This window comes from Rhinolophus hipposideros (assembly GCF_964194185.1).
Source record: "Rhinolophus hipposideros genome assembly, chromosome: 11".
Taxonomy (NCBI): domain Eukaryota; kingdom Metazoa; phylum Chordata; class Mammalia; order Chiroptera; family Rhinolophidae; genus Rhinolophus; species Rhinolophus hipposideros.
In genome coordinates, this window is record NC_138057.1 from 51,958,192 (window position 1) to 51,978,409 (window position 20,218).

The 20,218-nt window shown below is 52.2% G+C and overlaps 4 protein-coding genes across 6 annotated transcripts in view; 2 read left to right on the plus strand and 2 right to left on the minus strand.

The window, feature by feature from the left end:
• The window catches only part of TLN1 (talin 1), a 31,960-nt gene extending 31,222 nt beyond the window's left edge, over nucleotides 1-738 (minus strand). For both annotated transcript variants that reach the window (XM_081065634.1, XM_081065633.1), the window contains exon 1: nucleotides 278-738. The gene's annotated coding sequence lies outside the window, so the exon portion shown is untranslated. The remainder of the gene's footprint in view (nucleotides 1-277) is intronic.
• Nucleotides 480-4,698, plus strand: CREB3 (cAMP responsive element binding protein 3). The gene is made up of 9 exons (XM_081065644.1): nucleotides 480-1,108; nucleotides 1,199-1,346; nucleotides 1,421-1,488; nucleotides 1,601-1,690; nucleotides 2,791-2,897; nucleotides 3,008-3,076; nucleotides 3,796-3,880; nucleotides 3,979-4,063; nucleotides 4,140-4,698. The coding sequence occupies exons 1-9, from the start codon at nucleotides 980-982 to the stop codon at nucleotides 4,451-4,453; spliced, it is 1,095 nt and encodes a 364-aa protein (XP_080921770.1). The 5' UTR covers nucleotides 480-979; the 3' UTR covers nucleotides 4,454-4,698.
• GBA2 (glucosylceramidase beta 2) lies at nucleotides 4,566-16,390 on the minus strand. Its single transcript, XM_081065639.1, has 17 exons — nucleotides 15,494-16,390; nucleotides 11,937-12,028; nucleotides 11,302-11,417; nucleotides 9,073-9,291; nucleotides 8,519-8,758; nucleotides 8,184-8,286; nucleotides 7,877-8,030; nucleotides 7,659-7,784; nucleotides 7,289-7,461; nucleotides 6,948-7,052; nucleotides 6,633-6,740; nucleotides 6,385-6,536; nucleotides 6,174-6,280; nucleotides 5,881-6,023; nucleotides 5,686-5,801; nucleotides 5,400-5,591; nucleotides 4,566-5,144 (listed from the first exon to the last, which is right to left on the minus strand). The coding sequence occupies exons 1-17, from the start codon at nucleotides 15,826-15,828 to the stop codon at nucleotides 4,866-4,868; spliced, it is 2,760 nt and encodes a 919-aa protein (XP_080921765.1). The 5' UTR covers nucleotides 15,829-16,390; the 3' UTR covers nucleotides 4,566-4,865.
• RGP1 (RGP1 homolog, RAB6A GEF complex partner 1) lies at nucleotides 16,115-20,197 on the plus strand (the record flags this gene model as incomplete). Of its 2 annotated transcripts, none has more annotated exons than XM_081065640.1 (9): nucleotides 16,115-16,563; nucleotides 16,890-17,024; nucleotides 17,404-17,540; nucleotides 17,804-17,887; nucleotides 17,988-18,137; nucleotides 18,409-18,555; nucleotides 18,755-18,882; nucleotides 19,086-19,275; nucleotides 19,778-20,197. In XM_081065640.1, the coding sequence occupies 9 exons, from the start codon at nucleotides 16,115-16,117 to the stop codon at nucleotides 19,999-20,001; spliced, it is 1,644 nt and encodes a 547-aa protein (XP_080921766.1). In that variant the 3' UTR covers nucleotides 20,002-20,197. The 2 variants fall into 2 exon arrangements, with proteins under 2 accessions (XP_080921766.1, XP_080921767.1); XM_081065641.1 differs by having other exon boundaries at nucleotides 16,398-16,556.
• Nucleotides 20,198-20,218: the final 21 nt, after the last annotated feature.

Here is a 20,218-nt window from a genome sequence, read left to right on the forward strand (position 1 = left end):
CTCAAAGCCGATCCCCGCCCTGCACCTCACTGCCACCCTACTTCTCATCCTCCCCCAAACCTATCCCAGACAGAGGACTGCTCCCAGGAAGGGCCTGGCTCCGCAAAACGGCCTACCTAACTCCGAGCCCAAGCCCGGATGCACCGGACGCTGACCCCTCCAACAAGACCCGAAACAGGAGACGCAGGAGAGTTAGGGGCCCCGCCGGCCCACCCGCCTCCCCGGCCTGGCCTCGAGGCCCCACCTGGAGACTCCCGCGTGGCCCAGGCCAGCCTACCTGAGCTGCCCGGCTTGTGCCCAGCCCGCTGGCCCGCTAGCCCGTCTGTTCTCCCGATGGCTCTGGGCTCCGGCCTCGCCCTCCCTTCGGCACTCTCTCGGCCACTTCCGTCCCCGGAACGTCCCCCACCCGCGGGCGGCGCCCTGGGCCCGCGCTCTATGGTTGCGGGGGACGGCAGGAAGCTGCTCTGGCCCCAGGTCTCGATGCTCGGGAGCGCGCTGACGACCGTCTGCCCCTCCCCCGCGGGAAGCAAGGGTGCGGCGCAGTCCCGGGAAAACCGCCGCACTGCGCCGCAGTTCCTCCGGAGTCTGAAGCTTCCTTATTGTAGCTTGGGGCAAAGGCGGCGCCGGCTGCCCAGAATGCCCGCCCTCAGGCTGTGAGGAAGCAGCAGGGACCGCCCCTGTATTTGCATAGCTCCCGGGACGTGGCGCGGCACCTGGGCCACTTCCGCGTTTAGAGAGAACTTTAAGTCCCGGGATGCTCTGGGGTAGGCGTGTCACTTCCGTTGTGTTGGAAGCTGCGGAGAACCGAGTCTCGGTGCGGGTCTTGTTTGAGACCTACGACTAGTAGCTACGGAGAAAGCCGGCCGAATAGGGACCAGCGGATCGGTGGGGCTGACTCACAATCGGTGAGGGTCGTGCATGGGGCCGGTGGCAGGGTGAGCTCCTGCGCTTGTGCCCATTCTTTCTGTAGGTGTCCCTTATGGAGTTGGCGTTGGACTCGGGTGACCAGGACCTGTTGGCCTTCCTACTGGAGGAAAATGGAGATTTCGGGGAGGCGTCCGATGCGTCCTTCGAGGCTCCACTGGACTGGGAGTTGCCGCTTTCCGAGGTGGGCGGGGGCTCTGAGTCCGGGAGGTGGGGGCGGGGTGTTCATGAGGAGGGTGATAGGTCAAGGCCTGTTCGCTTGAACCCTGTGTAGGCGCTGAGCGATTGGGATGTGGACGATTTCTTGAGCTGCCTGGCGAGTTTCCCAGCATCGTCGAACGTTCTCAAGAGCTCGAATCCCTGTCTTGTCCATCATGACCACACCTATTCTCTCCCACAGGAACATGTTTCTATAGATCTAGGTGAGTCTGAAATAAGTGAATTTTGAGGGGAGGAGGGGACTCATGAACCTGGCTATTCACTTTCCCTTTTGCAGATAGTGGGAGCTCCGGAAAAGAGGAGGCCCAAGTGACTCCCCTGCATGTGGAGGACCCCTCAGAACAGGTACTTTGTTTACTGGAGGATTATTCCCACATTGCACGGGTGCAGACAGGGTTCCTCATTCCTCTCTGACACGCTCCCGTGGACTCTGCCTCCCACCTTTCTGTAACCCCAGGAGATTGTTAGGCTGATACTGACAGATGAGGAAAAGAGGCTATTGGAGCAGGAGGGGCTTACTTTGCCGGAGACATTTCCTCTCACTAAGGTAAGACTCCCAGTGGTGGAGCAAAGACTGGAGGGGTGAGGGTTGAGTCCCAAATAGTCCAATTCTGTTAATTTTTCATGAGTAACTTAATAAAAGACTGAAGTGAGAAATTAAGCAAATTTGCTGCTAATAGGAAGCCGGGGGATGTAGTTATATACTGGATGCAGGGGCAGATCTTGGTTTTGTGGGGCTTACACAAATTTTGGTATTCTTTGTAGGAAAGAATTCAAAATTATCAGTGCATTAGTATAGGGACTTGGAAAGGACTGTGCAAGCAAGGGGCTCTGACAGTTAGATTTCTCTAGGTGGATTACCATATCTATCTAGCTGAAAGGTCCAATTACGTTTTAGAGTTCAAGGCTGGACTAAGTAGTATAACAAGAATAAACGTAAAATCTTGAGTTTTAAGTTTCAAGAAGCAATGAGTGGCAGTCTCACAAGCACAATATTCTGATACTGTGATGAGATCAATGTTCATTGACAGAAAGGTTAAAAGAGTTTCTTAAAAGTACAAGATGAGTCAGCAGTGTGACGTGGCTACTAAGAAAGTGAATGGGGTTTGGAGGCTGTATCAATAGAGGTGTTTCCTCTGAAAGGCAGTGACTATCTTGCTCTCCTTTATATTGGTCAGAGCATATCCTAGTGTCTAGTTTTGAGCCCAGATCTTTGACAGATAGTAAAAGGAGTAAAAGGACACAGTCCATCCGGAGGAGCTAAGATGATGAGTTAAACATTTTATCCCATCCCCAAAAAAGTTGCCCAGATTTATCTTTACTTGGAGGAAATGTTGAGTCTTAAAATAGCTAAAAACCATTTGTTCTGTATGGTTCCAGAGATTAGGTACGAGGTAAGTCCAATGGATAGAATTATCGAAGCAGATACTGGCTCAGGATAGGGAAGATTAATTTTAATTAATAAAATTGTGTGGCTTATGAGGGTGTTAACACCTGGTCCTCAGAGGCATTTAGCCAGAAGCCAAGTGCCTACTGGTCAAGGAAGCTGTAGAAGGGATTTGTGCATTGGGGAGATTCCTCAGTTGCCTTCCAACACTTTGGTCCAGTGTTCCTGTGATGATACCCCTTTTCCCTGTATTATCTCAGATGGAGGAACAAGTTCTGAAACGAGTACGGAGGAAGATTCGCAATAAAAAGTCCGCTCAGGAGAGCCGCAGGAAGAAGAAGGTGTACCTGGGGAGTTTAGAGAGCAGGTAGAAACAGGAGAGGGGCTCTGGGGTGGGTGGAACAGAAGTAGCTGGCAGTGGTATGCTTTTGAAGGGAGGATACAGGCCATATCCCCACATCCCTGTTATTCCCCCAGGGTCATGAAATACACCGCCCAGAATCTGGAGCTACAGAACAAAGTACAGCTCCTGGAAGAACAGAATCTGTAAGTAACTAACATCAGTCTCTTCTCATCCCTCCCATTTAATGTGCTTTCACTCTTTTCCCTGCTCTACATTTGATTTCCAACTGGGCAGCTCCCACATGCAAGGTCTGATATATGGCCTTTAGTGGGTCTGATTCTAAGACTCTCACAATAATGGGGATTAAATTTACAAGTAACTAAGGATAAGTTAAGTATCAAGAAAGACAAAAGGAGGGAGTAAGAAAGGCCTCAGAGGGCAGATGGCATTTGATAGTATATAGGATTCTGGGGGGTGGGTGGCGATAGGGAACATTTTAGGGAGAGAGAACACAGCACAGGTTAGTCTGGCTGGAATCCTAACATAGGTGAGTTGGGCCAGAAGGGAGAGAATGTAGGCTGCCTGGTGAGTTTTATGTGCATAGCTACTTAGGCAGTATAGAACCACTGACTTTGCAAGAGTTTAAGTCAGGGCAGGGCAGAGGTATTTGTTTTAATGAGGAACTTCAGGCATTTTGTCCACAGAGAGGACAAAATGTCCTATTTGCAAAAATAAGATAAAAAATAAGCGAGTTACAGCTTCTGGGTCTCGTGTATACATGGGGTATACGTTATTAAACTTTTTCTCTTGCTTAAAAAAAAAAAAGAGGACCTAGTACATAGATGGAGGGGTGGCCTCTATAGGAGGGTTTCATTGTGTCTCAGGTGCCAGGTGACGGGCTGCTCACTGTCCTCTCTCCTAGGTCTCTCCTGGATCAGTTGAGGAGACTCCAGGCCATGGTGATTCAGATATCAAACAAAACCAGCAGCAGCAGCTCCTGTGTCTTGGTGAGGATGGTGATGGAAGAAGAGATCCTTTTCTCTCAGGTGGCAGGGATATGGGTACAACCCAGAGCCCTTCTTCATCTCCTTTTCCTGTGCTCCAGGTCCTACTGTTCTCCTTCTGTCTCCTCCTTGTACCTGCTATGTACTCCTCGGACGCAAGGGGGAGCTTGCCAGCTGAGCACGGAGGTGAGAGGCTTGATACCATTAAGGGGAGGCTAGGGGGAAAAGCTGGCCTGCTCCTGAAGAGTCTTTGTCTCCTCAGTGTTATCCCGCCAGCTTCGTGCCCTCCCTAGTGAGGACCCTCACCAGCTGGAGCTGCCTTCCCTGCAGTTGGCGGTACCAAAGGACAGCTCATACCATGAACTCCAGGCTCCTGGCAACTCTTGCTGCCTGTTCTACATGCCTCAGGCTCCTGGCACAGAGCCTTCCCTGAAGTTGCCACTCCCTGGCCCCTTCTCAGAGTCCTCCTGCCCTGGTCCCATCCTTCCCCTGCATGGAAATCACACAAGAGAGAGGGGATGGCTCCCAACCCATAGCCCCATATCTGTTATCTTGCAGGGCAGATACTCAGGCTAGTTGTGAGGCCTGATGCCTCCAGTCGTGTCCAAATGAAAAGGAATGGGAGAGGCTGATCTCAGCTCGTGTGTCCTGTCAGGAAGCCTGAGGGCTCAAACACACCACACTTAACCAACTTTCTGGGTCTTTTATTTGTACCCATGGATGCCTATCATCCTGTGAATGGGCCTGGGAGGATCAACTTACCTCCTTGAACAATTCATGCAGTGAGGGGATGGGGTGAGGAAATAAATAAGTGATTCTGATGCTTGGGTCACCCTCAACCCCTCTTTACTGGCGTGGCTGGGTGGGTAGAAGGGAAGGGGCATGATTGTCCTGGTGGCTCAGGGTTGCAGGAGACTGGGGAGGGGAAGGAGGAAAGGCGAGGCTAGAGGCTGAGCTGTTAGACCCTCCCTCCCACAGTTCAGCGGGCTCACACTGGGCTCGGGTTTGCCATGGCTTCCTTTGGTCCGAGTGTAGGCCCTGTGTTTAGTCCTGTGCCCTGTTCGGCTCTTGGCCTGGAGGCCTTTTTATGCTGCTGCTGCTGCAGGGCTAGCTGCATGGCCCAGATGCTCAATGGCCGCATGTAGGCCAGAGAGCGGAACACCCGCTGCTGGCAATATGCCTCAGGAGTCTGGAAGGCCAGACCCAGGCGCTCCCACACAGTACGGTAACAGCCTTCAGCCGTCCGGAAGCCTTCCCAAGTCAGGCCCTGTGAGGAGAGATGGTGGTCACATTAATTGGCAAGCCCTGAATTAACCACTTCAGCTGGACAGATGGATACAAAGGGGTCCCGACCCACAGGCAGAAGACTGAAGGCAGGAGATGGAATGCATGCCAGGGAAAAGGGGGAAGCTTTCCGGGGAGATAAGATGGCATTGGGTTAGGCTGTAAAAAGTTTGACGGCTGAGGAAGTGTGCTGAGCCAAGGTATAGATGGTGGAGAGATGGGGAAGGGAGTGCGTTACCTCCTGGATCATGGTGGCTGCCAGCCCGTAGACCACGCCCACCCAGACTTCATCAGACTGGACACTGGATCTGTCAGGAACACCATGGGGCTGCATCCCATTCACAGCCCCCATGGCCCCTCCTGCAAAAGCCTGGACGTTGAACTTGAAGATAGTTTGGAGAGCACGGACTATGTGTGGGGTAGGAAATACCTAGAGGGGCAAAGGCAGAAACAGTCTCTTAAACTTAACTTTGCACCTCCAAGAAAAACCCATGTTTCTGGTTCCTCCTCCTAGTCTCTCTCACCTCGGTGTCTCCTTCTCCCAGGCCACTGGCCCTCAGGAACCACTGGCCAGCACACTGGTCAGACATGATGCTGCAGGACTGAGGCTGAGAGCTGCAGTCATAGTTGTAATAGTGGCCTGGAGTGGAGGAAGTACAAAGTTCAGGCTCCTTGGTCCCCATAGCTGTCTGAAGACTCCTTAGAATCCCTCAACTCACCGTTCCACAGCAGTCTCTCATAGGCTTCCTTGCCCCGTCTAAGGATGGAAGAAAACTTGTCCTGGACGTCCTGTGTCCCACACAGAGCAGCCATCTGGACCATCACAGCCACAGCTGCCAGCCACAGTCCACCACAGTAAGCACTGATCAGGGACACAGGTTTAGGGGTCAGACTGGCAGCTCCAGCCACTCACAGGCAATACAACAGGCAATGGGTCACTGTTCCTTGAGCCCACAATGCCTTGGTTCCCAGCTCCCCAACTCAGGTCCCCTGGAAATCTCTACCCCCCAACCTGGGGCCTGTAGTGACCCATGCGTCATAAGTCTGGTCTGCATAGCCTCCATTTTCAATGAGTCCGTCTTGGTCCTTGTCAAACTTCATTTCAGACTCCATCACGGCCTAGAGAGGGACCAAGATACTAAGGAAAGACAATAGCCAGCTGGGCTCTCCCCAAACACCAGTCATGCCACTGGCACACTGGCCACTGTACATGTATCCCTTACCAGACACACAGGCCACATGTCCCTCAGGAAGCCCTGGTCACCCGTCAGGTAATAGTCCCGATAAACTTGCAGCACAAACTTCAGATTCAGGTCCTTCCAGTCCGCAGTATCATGGATCACATACGCATTGACCCGGAGCCACGGCTCATCATCTGTGAGAGGGAAGGGAACTTGGTTCATGTGCGTTGGTGGATAGGGTAGAGGGGGCACAAGTTGACGGAGGCAAGTTGAGGTGGAGGGACTTTTACCCGGGTCTCCAACATCATGGGGGATGACGTTCCTCCTTTTCACAGGTGCCATTACCCCGCTCATCAGGTACTGTCGCCATGTCAGGTCCTCCTTGAGTGTGGCCAGAGCTGGGGGAGCAGACACACAAGTTGGGGGGCAGGGAATGGGCAGGCTTGAGGTGGGGCACACAAATATGGATGACCCCAGTGGAGAACCAATAAACAGGATGTAGATATGTTTCGGGGGGGGGAAAGGGGAAAAGACAATCTGAGGGACCACAAAAGTTAAGGGGATTGGGGAGCCAAGGGTAGAAGGGGCACAAAAGAGACCCTCACCCATGTCATACTGTAGGCTGAACTCGAGTTTGGGCCAGAGCATGATGAGGGCGAAGGAAGCGTAGAAGTGGACATCGTATGTGTTGTACATGCGGTATTCCTGGCCTGCAGGAATGAGAGAGACACACGGTTGCCAGAATTCCTGCTTCCCCTTCACATACCCCTCCCTAGCCTGTCCTCCAGAGTTGAAGATGGGGCACTGTTAAACTCCACACCTGCCACTTACCCCCATCATCCCAACCAGTACCTTGGGGTGGGGAAAACCCATCATTCTGCCTGGTGGTAGGGCACTCCCTGGCCTTACACAGCCTGCCATACCACGGCCCACGAGGAGCCCATACCTTCAAGGTAGCCAAAGCGGCCGTACTCCTGTAGGGTGGGGCGGAGCTGACACATGTTTTCCCCGTGCTCTTCCAGTAGGGAGTTCTCAGGAACTTCCAGCCATATTGTGCCTCCATCAGCCAGGAAATATAGTTCATTGAACAGTGCAGATTTGTACCAGGCAGGCAAGGATCTGGGGAGCGGAGGAGATAACGGTCTTATGAGTGTGGACCTTCCCAAAAGGGAAGGACTCGGGGGTTCAGCAGAGTGGGGGCATCAAGTGAATCCCAGCCCAACTCTGCCGACTTGGATGGGTGGACAGTGATTCAAGGAGTCCTAGTTGGAGTGTGAGTGCCTGGGAGAAAGGCAAGAGATGGGCCCCACTGGCACCTGTCATCCAATACTGGGCTCTGCCAAGCTGAGATTCTCTCTTCCCAATCTGCGTATCGGCACAGCGCATAGTGGCCAAGGGCGGGTGCTGCATCACCTGCTGAGCCAAAGAACCTCGTGTACCGCCTGCCATGGGAACAAAAAGAGGAGGGTGAGAACATGGGCTCTAGGTCAGAGCCCTAGCACCTTGGATCCCTGTACTCTCACAGTCCGCTCACCTGCAGTAGACCTGGCCCTTAGCTCCAAACACGATTCTGGGCATGTCCCAAGCCAGTGAGAATTCCAGGCGGCACTGGCGTCGAGGTGGTAGTTTGCTTGTCACACACACAGCCCCAGCGATTCCTACCCCTTTCTGCGAGGGGTTGCTTCGGCCTGAGAAGCACAAAAGGAATCAGCACAGGTACCCCTTCAGCCCCAGGATCCCTAATGTGGGAACAAGGCCTAGTCATTTACCAGGCCTCCCACCTTGCTCCTGAAACAGGGACAACCTCTTTCCCACCACCTCCCTGTTAGACCCCCCATCACCAGCGGGGGAGTCCAGCTGTCCATCCTGAAGTAGATCCTGCCACACCTGCTGCCCAGTGCTGTCAGGGTCAAAGGCTGTGAAGTGGGTTACTGTCGTGTCTGCCTGTTAAGGGACCAAAGACTGTGAGGGGAAGCGCCACAAGTACACTGGCTTCTGACAAACACTCTAGATCCTGTTACATATTCCCACCTCCAAGTTCTAGAGGCTTAAGGGCTGTGGGGAGGGTGGAACTCGGGAGTTGAGGAAACGAAGAGACGGGATGGGAGGTGGGGGCGGGGCTCGGACCAGGCTGAGGGTGGGGTCCCGGGCTAAGGTCCAGGCGGCTGCTCCGTACCGTGTGCCGCGCAGCCACAGCCATGGTGTAGGGGTTTGGAAGGGTTGGATGATGCAGCAGCAGCCCCCGCACAGTCTCCCCATCACGCTCCAGACAGAAGGGCTCATTCCACAAACCCCCTGGGGCATCATCGCCACCTCCTAGTCCGTTCCGCATGGAGAACATGATGGACACATCCAGGGCTTCGTCTCCTTCATTTTCCACATCCCACACAAAGACTCCTACAGGCAGACTGCTGTCCTGGGAGCAAAACATCAGACTCAGATGGTCCCGGTGTAGCGCCTCCTGGGCCCACTCCCCCATGGTCAATACTTGGCATCAAGGACCTGACTCAAAAACTCCCATATATTCATTCTCTTGTCTTCCACTTGCATCTCCCCCCATTCCTAGGCAGGCTGTCTACCATGAGACAGAAGACCAACTGAGTGGCAGTCCTGGGAAACCAGTGTGATGTTCAACCTCCAACCCTTTCTTTCATAGGTCATGGAATTTCCAGCAGAGACAGATCCCAGGGAGGGGAAGACAATGGAGGAAACACAGGAGGGGACTCTCACCTGGTAGTCATGGGGCAAGATGGGTGTGATCTGGCGGCAGGTGAGGGTGACATTCTGGCCAGGAAGCTGATAGACAGTCCAGGCTCGGGGATATAGGGCGTGGTAGAATGCAAAGTACCCACACAGGCCCCAGTTCCAGCTGCGCAGGACACTTGGGCGCTCCACGGACAGGACTTGCTGGTACACAGTCTGCCCTTTCCGACGCAAGCACACTGTGAACTAAACCAAGAAGAAAGACAGGCTAGAATGGGGTAACCCACGGGCACCTCAAACTAGCCTCCCTTCCCTCAAAGTAGCTCCTCTTCCAGAACCTGCAATGATTAGTTACCATAGTAACAGCCTCACTCATCCCTGGCTCAGGCCTTTCCCCCAAGCTCAGTGAGTCGCACCAACTCCTGCCTCTTTCTCCCTCTATCTCCCAGGCTTCCTCGCCCTTCTCACTACTGTGGTCTTACTGCCCTAACCCAACCCTAACCATCACTGCTTTTACCCTCTGCCTCCACTCATTTAGGTATCAGAATGATCTTTCTTACAGACAAATCAAGATATGTTAATCTGTATTTATAATGTTTCAGTGACTCCCCATGGCCCTTAGGCTAAACTTTAAATTCTACTTTCAAGGTCTTCAAGGTCTTCTTGATCTGGCCTCTCCCTGCCCATCAGACTCATTATCTGTTTAAGCATCGATATTCTGGTCATATCAGACACTCAATAATCACACTGAGCACACCACAGGTCCCCTTCCATGCCTTTGCTCATGTTCATTCTCCCTCTGATGAAACACCCCATCCTTCAAGGCCTAAGTCAAACGCCATCTCCTCTCCTCAAGCAGTGAGTCATTCTCCCCTCTAGTCTAGCATGTTACAATGTATTTATTTACATTCTGACTCTGATTGCTCTATGGGTTCTCTGAGGGCAGGGACCCTCTAGTTCCGAGGTCCCCCTCTCCACCTATCACTCCACATCAGAGTCAAGCAGAGTTGGCACGTGTAGGGGGAGAATGGACAAAGTCTGCAGCAGTGTCCCTTTTTCTTAGTGTACTATCTGTCCCTCTCATTCTGGCACTGATGTGGTCTCACAGTCTCCATTTTCTCAAAGTTCTATTCCCCTAGTCAAAATTTAAAATTATGTTGTTGGAATACTAGATAATGGTTAAGACCAGGGGCTCTTAACCACAGACAGAACTGGTACTGAATCCCAGTGCTTCCATTTACCAACCATGTGACCTTGGGCATGTTACTAAACCTCTTTGGATCTTAGTTTCCTCATCTGTAAAATAGGCATAGTAATGAAGATACTTACCTTATAGGATTGACTTTAAATATTAAATATTATACAAAAAGCTTAGCACATGCTAAGCCTGCAGTGATTACTTTAAGTGTAGAGTCATGATTCTGGAAGGCATTCCCCTCGGGATACCTAAGGGATGAGCCAGAGAGGAAGCTTGGGGCATTGGGCAGGGCTAGTAAGCTAACTAGGAAGGGCACTGTCATTAATTGGACTCAAGGCCTGCTAGTCATTTCTCCTTTGAAGACGAGCTGAAAGCTGGAGGCATCCCTCAAACAGGAAATAGGAACTTGGTGGACAACTCAACATGAGAGGTCACTAGAGAGAGATGATGAAAGGTAGATCCCATGCCTCTGGCAATACAAGGTTCAGGTGTGATGAAGAAACAGAGGGAAAAGAAGAGAAGCTTCAGAAAAGGGAAGAAGACTAGAGGTCTATGCCAGGGAGAGGAAGGGTTCAGCCAGAGAGACCTCCAGAAGAGTGATCACCAGCAGAGGAGCTGACTTCTGGCTGATGGCTGGCAAATCAGGGTGTGCAGTGGGTGCTCTATACATCTTTTATCCCCCATGCATTTGTAGACTTCTGGTTTTGTTTTCCCTTCTGGTCCTATTACATGTTCTTTCAACCAGGTTAAGTCACCTGGGAATTCTCTGCTCTCTGTGGCTGGGTATTGCTCAGCTAGTGGAGCTAGGGCAGCAAAGTAGGTAAGAGGCATTTACTAGAGGGGTGCCAGGGCTGTTTACTCTTTCAAGGAACATGTGCTCTCTATCTCTTTCGTACAGTACATCCTAGCACAGGGCTGGGCACGTGGAAGTATCCTGAAGAAACTTATTGGACTGAACCATGTACACATCTAACTGCCACATCCTACATTAGCAAAGAGGCCCTTCCTGGCCTGGGGAGGTCCTGTCCTGGACCTCTCCTCCACCTCTTGGCTCTTACTTGGTCAGCAATGACTGTCCGGTGTTGGTACATGCCAGGATTAAGCTGCCAACGACAGAACTGGCCTCTCCAGCCTCGGGTGATAGTGCCTCCCCCGATGCCACCCAAGGGACAACCTAGGGAGAGAATCAGGACCGTTACTGGGGCTGGGGAAGGAAGACAAGCCCATTTCTCACTTTCTACACTGGGGTGTCCAAATTTTTTTCAACGTTTTTCACCAATGGCCATATGCGGTAAAATACACAAACAGCCGGCCCACTCACTCGAGGTGAAGTACATATTGCCTCACCTGGTTTATTTAAATAAACTAAATATATTTTTGGAATTTGCTGTGGGCCAATTAACAATGGATTGCGGGCCGCAGTTGGCCCGCGGGCCACAGTTTGGACACCCCTGTTCTAGACTATAAAAATAGGTTGCTCTAAAAACCAAGGGAATATCAAATTGACACATTGTATGTCTCAAACTTATACAGTGTAACATATGTCCATTATATTTTCAATAAAGATGGGAAAAAACCCTGAGGGGATGGGGGCAGTGCAGCTTGCCTAAGCTGGCAGCCTCTTTGCCTAGCCCTGTGGTAGACCTGGAGGCTGGGCCCTGTCTGAACAGGGCAGAGCTGGGGTGAAGCTCACCGTAGATCTGTCTCAGGGGCACACAGTTGATGAGATCGATGAAAGGTTTCTTCTTCTCCACCTGGGTCTTCCGGTACCACCATTGCAAGTACCTGAGGAGCAAGAAGCAGTGTGAGAAGAGACAGTGGGCGGTGCCTTCTGGGCTGCAGTCACCTACCTTTCTGGACAAAGCCAGCTGTGATTTCCTATTAACTGTCTCGAGGATCCATCACCTTTGCTTCCAAACCTTTCCTCCTCTCGACTCCTCTACAGTTCAAGGCCCCCTCATCTTCCTAGTCACCCGAGCTCACAGTGTGGGACTGTCTTTGTTTCTCCTCTATCTTCTCCTCAGGTGCTTTCTGATCTTTCCTCACCTCTAACTCCACTACCACTGTTTTAGCTTACCCCAGGAGCTTTTGTTTGAGGTGTTGAAAGGGCCAGTTATGGTTTCCTGACATAAATCCCCTCCACCTGCCGCAATAGGCATGGGCTGCTGGGATAACTTTCTTTTTAAATTGATTTTTCTTCTTGATTGTAAAAGGTAAAAATTTGTAGAATATAGTAGGTGGAAGGGGGAAACAAAATCCCACCCATAGATAACCAGTGTTTACATTTTGGGGTATTTCTTTTTCTTTGTTTTTTTTTAAGTTCAGGATTTAAACTGTCAGTCAGCTTTGTGATTCTGCTCTCTCATAATACCCCAGTAAAGCCTTCTAAAAATCCCAACATTTTCCTGGTCTTGTCCAACAGGCATATGATTCTGTATCCAACAGGCATATGATTCCGTTTGGGTTTCATTCAAGGTTCTCACATTTGTCCCAGACCATCTTCTAATCTTAACTTTCTACAAATTCCCATTCAGGGTGGGTCCTCATTAAGCAACCCCAGACTCTCCTAATTCCACTTTCCTCCCTACCCAGCCATTTTATACCCACTATTCAATCACGACACTTGTAATCATGTATTATAATTGTGTAAGTAACCCCTCTGAGCCTCTGTTTCCTCATCTACAATGCGGATACCTCCTGCCCTACCTACCTACCTCATGGAATGGTTGACAGAGCAAATGATGTAATAGGAAAGCCATAAAATAGACACCTATGTCAGGTGTGATCATTGTACATACACTATCTCAATTCCCAATCAAATGCTGTCTTGTTACTTCAGTGTTCCTCACATGAGTCTGACATACTTTTAAGATCCTTGGGGAAAGGGACAGTAACAAAGACTAGTAGATTATTATTTATAGCTTCAAGCACAGGGCAGCGCACGTGGTCTGCTCTCAATTACTATTCGCTGAATTTACAAACAGTGGGGCATATGAGAGATGACCATGGACAGGAGCAAGGGGAGGAGAAATGTGCTTTAAGAATAGGGAGGGTACCTTCTGGGAGTGGGGGAGACGAAGGGAAGACAAAGGATGAGATGATGGGAAGTCAGAAGATCCTCCCTGTCAGCTTAGAGGAAACTGGACTTTGAAACTAGAGGCCAGAAAGGATTGGTGAAGGGAGGGAGGGTGCAGCAGGGATTAGAGAAGTGAGGGAGAAATATGGGGATAGGCAGAACAAAGGAATATCTGGCATACAAGAAGCGCTCAATAGAATACATGTGTATGTATATATATTCCCCTTCTTCCGCCTCCCCCAACCCCCCCACTCCGGTTCAAGCCGTTGTTTCTCAGCCTAGCTGTGCAGGACACAGCTCCCTGGCCCATGCTGGTATTATGAGTCTTGTGTTCCCCCAGCTGAGGCAGTCGGTCGCCAGTCCTTCGTTGGTCAGCCACTCACAGCAGCTCTCGCTGGCTGCCGGCCACTCACGGCGGCACATGATAGCCCGCTCCAGCTGCTCATGGCAGCCCAGCTCCAGGGAGAGCTGCTGTTCACAATCTTAGCTATAGAGGGCATAGCTCACTGACCCATGTGGGAATCGAACCAGCAACCTTGGCATTAGGCACATGGTGCTCCAACCATCTGAGCCACCAGGACGGCCCTCAATAAATATTTATGGAACGAATGGACACTGTCTGGAAGGGAGATTAATCACAATTAGTTCTTACCACACTGAGGCCAAAAGAACTCTGATCAGTGTACCCTCAGTTCAGCTCTCTCTTAGGGTCTGCCTTTCTCTCCCTTAATTTAGCGGCTGGTCATTCCTACCATATTTGGCTTTCTCCATAATTTAGCCCCAACTTAAGAATTATCATTCAGAATTCTTCCTTGTCTCACTCCTTTCTCCTTAATGCTGGACCTCATCTCATTCCAAAAGCCTGGTGTCAGTGGCCTCCACCCTACACAGGTATGGGAAGCCAAGGTCCAGGGGGCTGAGTTCAACTTCAGGCCTTTACGACTCAGCTCATAGAGACTGAGGGGCTAGGATGCGCACCTATTTTTGACCTCACTGTCCCCACCACGGGCACCCCAACGTGCTTCACTCAGCACCCTAGCCCTAGATCATATTTTGAGCCAAAGGTTTTTGGGGTCAAAGTTGGGCCAGGTCAGTTTCAGAAGCAACCTGGAGGGATGACTGTTCTCTGGTACAAGCCAAGCACAGGGACTCGCAGAGGAGCTGGATACCTAGGCAGCGCCAGGCCTTTCCCACTGCCTGGGAAAGGGAAGGATCCCCTATTTTAGAGGATGTCAGTGCTGGGTTTCCCAACCTTTATGCCTCCCTCCCGGGCTCTGTGTTTATGGTATGGACTGACTCAGGATGACTTCAGGGTGATGCTTTTTGTCCTCACATCCACCTGCTCCTGTTAATACTCATAGGTATGGGCTTCTCATCACTAGTTTTTTAACTCAGTGGGCATCTGAAAGGATGTAGAGGAATTCTACAGCCTAGGACAAGCTCTTCGGGTGTCTGCAACCCTTGGGTAGGGAGTGTGGGGGGAAGAGTGCGGCAGGCTCTGGAACACTATTCTAAGAGCCCTGGGAACTAAGAGAGGCACTAAGACAGTGCCTCTCTGGTCAGAGGTCTTTGCTTTTTCTTTTATCAGGGGCTGTCTATCCCAAAATACAGTGAATGGCACTTCTCATCCTCCTCTCCTTAGGGTTGAGAGCAGGCAGGATCTCTGCCACTCCCTGGAGCTAAAGCTTAAGGAAAGAAACTCCTGGATGTTGGGACGGTAATGTGATGTGTCTAAATGAGGTACCGAGACTACACCAGAGGCTCAGGGGAATCTGGGGTTGAGAACCTCCCCCTCCCAAATAAAACAACATTGTGTCAGTACTATAACAGCCAGACTATCCTTTTCTACCTTGCCACAAAGTACAGCTAATTCCAAAGAGCAGTCTTTGTAAAACAGGGAGTACGTGAGAGGGAGCCGATATGGGAAAGGCTGACTGCAGGCCCAGATGTTTCTGCTCTTTCCTGCTAAAAAAGTTACAGGGAAGAAGGGAGCTGCAAACAGATGTGACCTGGTCTCACCCTCCAAAACCAGGCCTTAAGAATACGTTGGGTATAGGGATTACTTGACTGGGACAAGGCACCTACCGGCTTTCTCACCTTTCCCATCTCTGCTGGAAGTCTTGTGCTGGAACAACGTGAAGCCTAAGGTACTTAAGACAATGCGATCTACTCACCTCAAGCCCATGCCCAGATGCTTTACCAGGTTGCTTAGAGAGATGTCATTGGCGTTAAAGGGTTTTCTCTTCTCTGCAAACTCATGAGCCAGACAGATGCGCCAACCAAAGGGAGGCACCTGGTAGCCCCTAGCTTTACCCTCGTAGGAAGCCATCAGCTGCCCAGAGTCCTCTGGATTGCGGTAGCTCGGCTCATTTTGGGGTCGACCATCCTCAGGGCTCTCGCAATCAGTGACCTGCACAGCTTCAGTACCGCCAGCACCTTCAGAGCAATAAACCTGTGGATCCCCTTTGGCACAGCTGGTTTGCTCCGAGGATGGGACTCCAGTTCCCATGTTCCCTGGATCCCGGGTCCCCACGACCTCGATGGTCCCGGGTCCCAAGCCTTCTGGTACAAAGTACTCGCCAGCCAAGTCCAGATGCGGGTGCCGGTTGTTAGGTGCCGTCCGGGAGGGCCGGGCGCTGGGGAAAGCAGAGGTGGGCAGGTGTCTCCGTGGAACCCAGGAGCTGTTGCTGCAGCGGCGGCAGAGGCGCCAGCAATGAAGCCGCCTCGGGCTCCCTCTCGGTCGTCTCTCTGGGTCCTGGGCGGGAAGGGTCGGGCCTCGTCGTCATTGGGCCGCGATGACTAGCTTGCCTAGCCAAAGGGCGACTACTGGGCCCGCGGAAAGGGGAGGAGCCTGGGGAGCCAGCCCGAAAGGCACCGCCCCCGGGACCGGCCCGGGAGGTCGCGGCACACTCAGCCGCGTCCTCTTGCCGCAGCACCAGCCCCCCCAGGGTTGGGCGCCGGGTCCCGCCGGCCGGTGTCCGGGGAAGCGCCCGCGCCCAAGGGCCAGGCCGTGGGAAGGCGGCCCAAGGCGGCGGCACTCGAGCCCCTTCCGGTCCGGCCAGCCCGGCGCTTCCGGCCGGAAGCGGCCGGGTCCTGGGAGGGGGCTGAAGGGAAGTCCCGCCTCTGCTGCACCGCCTCTGCTGCGGACGCCGCCACGCACTTGGCCTAGTCCAGAAGGGGCGGGTCTGCGTGGGCCGAGACCCCCGGTGTGGGCCGTGCGAGGTGCCCGGGCTGGAGGCACGAGGTGACGGGTGTCCGTGGCCTTGGGCAGGGACGCGGAACCTTGAGGGAAGGGGGACGGAGGCCGGGCTGGGGTTCCGGGAGGGTAGGGCGAGTAACCTGACGCCGAGAGGAGCGGGCGTCTGGGACCCTGAGCGACGCCCTCCCCCTAGGCAGTACTGAGTCAGCTACCCCCGGTACCTCCCGTGCACTTCCTCGTCTCCAGATCCAGGCGCTTCTTTCGGACACCGTGGTGCTGACTGCCTGTCTCCTCGGTCCTCAACCCTACACTTCACTCAGACACCCTCCCAGCCGTTGTACTGACCTGTGACCCCCCCTCCTGTCTCCTAGATCCGATTCCGGAGCTGCCATGATTGAAGTGGTAGCAGAGCTGAGCCGAGGTCCTGTGTTTCTGGCGGGGGAAGCGCTGGAGTGTATGGTGACAGTCACCAACCCTCTGCCCCCCACAGCCACTTCTGCATCCAGGTGAGGATGCTGGTACTGAAGAAGGTGGTCCTTCTGAGAGGAAGCTTGGTATCTATAGTGCTAAGCCAGAGCTCAGGTTGTTTTGTAGTTACCTCCACCTTCCTGCTCCTGGTGCTCTCACTGTAGGAAAGGGCTATTTAACAGAAGATGTGGTTGACATAACCCTTTCTCTGCTTGCCTTCCTCCCCGCTCCCATTCCCCTTTTTACCCACAGTGTGCTTCTGTTTGTTTAACGGTTTCTCTTTGGGATTCTGGATTCCCTGATCCCTAGGACAGCCACTTCAACCATGTTGGTCTCAGATAATGTGGTAGGGAGTTTGGAAGAGCATTGGCGAGGTCGGGAACGCCCCTCTGATGCCTCCTTTCCCTCCTCCCATAGTGAGGCCCTGGCCTGGGCCAGTGCCCAAATCCACTGCCAATTCCATGCCAGTGAGAGTCGAGTAGCACTGCCTCCCCCTGACTCCAGTCAGCCAGATGTTCAGCCTGAGAGCCAGACTGTTTTTCTACCACACCGAGGTTAGAGAAATGGAGTAATTGTCCCTGAAGGGTGAAGTTGTTAAATCGTTGGGTGGGTCAATATAGTCTCTGTGACTTGGGGGTGTGGGGGTATGTAATTGTTGCTTTGGGGGTATGAGACTTGCTACCTCGCAGCAAGAAGAGAGGAGTAGCTTACTGTGGGCTGCCCTTTGTTAGCAGTGCTTACTGCTCCCACTTGATGTGCTAGATTCATCCAGTACTGGAGAATGAGGTCATTAAAGTGCAGTCCTTATGTTTTTTAGGTGAGAGGGGTCAGTGTATCCTTTCCACTCCACCAAAAATCCTATTCTGTGACCTGAGGCTAGACCCTGGAGAATCCAAATCATGTGAGTGACTTTCTCCCACCCTTGGCTTGCCTTCTAAGGCTCCTGGAGGGAGGACTTCTCTGGCTGCCTCTGGCTGCCCTGACTACTACTTCCCAACCAGACTCCTACAGCGAAGTGCTGCCCATAGAGGGACCACCCTCCTTTCGGGGTCAGTCAGTCAAGTATGTCTACAAATTGACCATTGGCTGCCAGCGTGTCAACTCACCCATCACTTTACTCAGGGTCCCTCTGAGGGTTCTTGTGTTGACTGGTAAGTAAAGGGTACTGGAGGGAAGGGCCGGGGAAGAGCCTCACCAAAGCAGGAATGATCTTTGGAGAGCTTGTGAGAGGGGCTGGAGGGAAGCTTCCTGGTCTGAGTAAAGGTGCAACAATTGGGAAGGGAGGGTTCTGGAGAATAGATTGAGATGTGTACCTCAGCTGTGGCTCCCTTTACCTTCAGGCCTCTCAGGTTGGAGTCTAAAACCCTAACCTCTGCTCTTTGTTCCTGCCGAGCACTGCTTCAACATTCATTCTCTTTCCAGGCCTTCAGGATGTTCGGTTTCCCCAGGATGAGGCTGTAGCCCCATCCAGTCCATTCTTGGAGGAGGATGAAGGTGGGAAGAAGGATTCATGGCTAACTGAGCTGGCTGGGGAACGCCTCATGGCTGCCACATCCTGCCGAAGCCTTCGTGAGAATCCTTTCCAAATGCCTCACCCCGTATTCTCCTCATAGTATTTCTGTCTCAGAGGCAGGTTCTCCTAATTGCCATATACTTCTGAGGATCCATTGATACCCAGATTATAAAGGAAAGCAGCCCCACCTTTTGGCTTCTGGCTCATAGCTCTAGACATTCCCCAGTGTGGACTCCATTTTCCCATTTTCCCCAGATCTATACAATATCAGTGATGGTCGAGGAAAAGTTGGGACATTTGGCATCTTCAAATCTGTATACAGACTCGGCGAGGACGTGGTGGGGACCTTAAACTTAGGGGAAGGAACTGTAGCTTGTTTGCAGGTGAGAAGGGAGAGGGGCTTTTGGGGCGCTGGGTCTGAAGGGCTAAGGTGAAGGAGAAGGGCCTACATAAAGAGGGGTGGTATGTAGAAGTGGATAGTGGGGTCAGTAGGGTCTCTTTGGTAAAACAGGTTGAGGTTGGGCTGCCCTCCTCTAGAGTCAGCACTCCCCAATGCCTAACTAGTGTGCGCTTGTCTTGCTCCCAGTTTTCAGTAAGCTTACAGACCGAGGAGTGTGTACAGCCTGAGTACCAGCGGCGCCGAGGGTCAGGGGGTGCCCCTTCTGTGTCCCATGTGACTCATGCCCGGCACCAGGAGTCCTGCCTACATACAACGAGAACCAGCTTCTCCCTCCCCATCCCTCTCAGCTCCACCCCAGGCTTCTGCACAGCCATTGGTGAGACCCTGATTATTATTGGAGGTCGGGAGAGTGAATAAAATAGGTGGGGAGAGAGAATAAAATACTGTACTTAGGTGGAGTGTAATGGATCCTGATTCCTCACACACTCCCAGACATACCCACATCCAGCCTCTGACCCTTAACACTTGCTCACATCTTCAAACTGTTTCCTAGATGCACTGACCCCTAAACTCTTACCAGCTTTGCAGATCTCCTTCCCTAGCCCCACCTACTGGGACCCTGTGGTGCACTGATCTCTGGTTCCCACCAACTTTACTTCACACTCCCGTCTTGACTGTCTCACACTTGGGTTATTAGTTCTTAACACTGCTGTCCTTATTGTCACATTTCTGATTCACACACTAGATTTCTTCAGAGAAACACTTAATCTTCGCTTTCTGCCCCTCTTCCCGAATAGAGGTTTTTGCTCATTTGCTGACCACACCCTGTCATTGGCTTTTATTCCTGACTTCTAATGTCTCTGCCTCTATTTTTTCAGTGTCCCTGAAGTGGAGATTGCATTTTGAATTTGTAACATCCCGAGAACCAGGTTTGGTGCTCCTGCCTCCTGTGCAACAGCCCGAGACTGTCACCTGGACAGGGCCTGAGCAAGTGCCCGTAGACACCTTCAGCTGGGACCTCCCCATCAAGGTGCTGCCTACAAGCCCGACCCTGGCCTCATACGCGGCCCCAGGCCCTAGCACCAGCACCATAACCATCTGAAACTGGCCTACATGGCACTCTTCGTCAGGATACTGAGAACTGAGCACCTGGACTACAGTGGGGCCCATTTTTCCCATCTGGGGTCCAATGGCACGGACAATGAGAGGCTTTCAGCTGTAGCATTAATTTATTTATTCAGAATAAATTGGCAGCTGCTAGTGGTTTCCCTGGAAGTGGCAGCAGCAGTGGGCAGTCAGCAGAAGGGTGATCAGTTGAG